Source organism: Frankliniella occidentalis, unplaced genomic scaffold (assembly GCF_000697945.3).
Source record: "Frankliniella occidentalis isolate FOCC.00 unplaced genomic scaffold, Focc_3.1 Scaffold57, whole genome shotgun sequence".
NCBI classification, from domain to species: Eukaryota; Metazoa; Arthropoda; class Insecta; order Thysanoptera; family Thripidae; genus Frankliniella; species Frankliniella occidentalis.
Window position 1 is genome coordinate 729684 of NW_026267187.1, and position 1943 is coordinate 731626.

A 1943-nucleotide genomic window follows, 5' to 3' on the forward strand; every position below is an offset into this window, starting at 1 on the left:
TCTTTTCGCAGTCTTCCATCTTCTTGTCCTCCTGTAATTCCATACTTTTCTCGTGTTCTCCCTCTTCCTCTTCTGTTTTCTCAGTCTTTTCGCAGTCTTCCATCTTCTTGTCCTCCTGTAATTCCATACTTTTCTCGTGTTCTCCCTCTTCCTCACTGTCACTCAAAGCCAGATCTGCCATCAAAGTGGCTGTTCCTTCAGTCTTGCTCTCCTTTTCTTGTCTCTTCGTTGCTTCATCCTTGCCTGCACTTTTTCTAGTTGCTTCCTCGTCACTGCTGTCACTGCTCTCGCTCACAAATTCCTTTGACTTTGGTGTCAAATAGCATGCTCTCTCTTTGGTTTTCTGGACATTTTCCTTTATTTTGATGGGTTTTGGTTGCGTCTGGACCCTCTTCCCTCGACTTTGCTTGGTTTCTACCATCACTTTTGGGGTCTCTATGACTTGTATCTTGATTCCTTTTCTTGCACTCATTATCTTCCTTTTTAAGTTCTGCACAGCTAATTTTGGTTTATTCTGCATTGCTTCTAACTTCACTTCTTTTACTTGCTTACTGTCGTCCTTAGCTTTATCCTCCTGCATTTTCTTACTCACTCTTTTAATGATGGCTTGCAGTTCTTCGGGTGTCTTTTGCTTTTGCTTCGTTTTCTCCGCTGGAACCACTGTTAGTTGGTAAATTTTCCTTTCTTGTTCTATTCTTGGTACTGCTACTCGTAGTCCTTGGAAAGTTGACTTCTTTTCCGGTATTTCTTCCATTTTTCGCACTCTTAACACTCTTTTCACACTTTTCACAATTTTTCACTTCAGTCAGGTATCCAATGTGGAGTTTTGGTATTCCCTTCAACAATGCTCACCGCCTTCCGTCGTTTGAACTTGGCGCTGTGTTGCCAAGTTGCCTATCGAGTATGGAAGTGGAAGTAAGCCTTTTCGATTATGATCGAGATATCGATCTTACTTCAAGATGGCCGCCTTGCTTATTAGCAGACGTAAGTTAACCAAGCGCTGCAGATGTATTCATCTTCCTTGGCTTCTCCTTTTGGACATTTAGCTAGTCTGTCCACATGGACTATTATGTTTTTCTTACGCCCATCCATACTCTGGATGCGCGCGTTACAATCATTGATAAGATCCAGTATCAGGTATGGACCTTCCCATCTTGTGATTAGCTTTGTCGAGATACCCTTAACCCTTCTGGGATAGTACAGGAAAACCTGGTCTCCTTCCTTAAATGGTACTAGTGCTGCTGTTCTGTCGTAATATTCCTTCATTCTTTTTGCAGCCTTCTTGCTCATGTGTGCCACTAATTTGTGGATGTCTTGCAATGTTTTCCTGACCCAAAAAGGATATTGTTTGAACATGTCCTCTTCCTTTGGAGGTTCACCCCTGGCCATGTCGAGTGGTGTTCTCATGGTAGCTCCAAACATTACCTCATATGGGCTGAATTTGTGAGATGTGTGTGGTAGACTTCTGTATGCTTGTGCTATAAAAGGTAAGTACTTTGGCCACTCTTGTCTGTCATTCTCTATCAGAATCATTAGTTGTTGTTTGAGTGTTTTAATCCATCTCTCTGCCTTTCCATTTGTTGCAGGGTGAAATGCCGAAGTTCTATATTTCCTTATGTGGTACAACTCCATTATCTCCTGGAATAGTAGCGAGTCGAATGCTTTGCCCTGGTCTGTTAACAATGCATGCGGGGCTCCAAATATGGAGAATACATGCGTTATCAGAGCTTGTGCTATTTCATCCGCTGTTTGTTTGAACAATGGAACTATTACAGGCCAACCTGAAAATGCTTCCACTGCTACTAATATGTACTCGTGTCCTTCTTTGCTTCTAGGATTGATTGGTCAACATATATCCACATGCCACCTTCCGTGTAACATTCCTTCCTGGAATAATTTAAGCGGTGCTTTAGTCATTCTGTGTGGACCTTTGAACTTGGCAC

The 1943-nt window shown here is 42.3% G+C and overlaps 1 protein-coding gene across 1 annotated transcript in view; it reads right to left on the reverse strand.

Moving 5' to 3' along the window:
- The window catches only part of LOC113215517 (uncharacterized), an 8997-nt gene that overhangs the window by 3004 nt on the left and 4050 nt on the right, over window positions 1-1943 (reverse strand). The window contains exon 2 of the mRNA XM_052267709.1: window positions 10-1867. Within this exon, the coding sequence (XP_052123669.1) occupies window positions 10-754 (745 nt within the window). The 5' untranslated portion in view covers window positions 755-1867. The remainder of the gene's footprint in view (window positions 1-9; window positions 1868-1943) is intronic.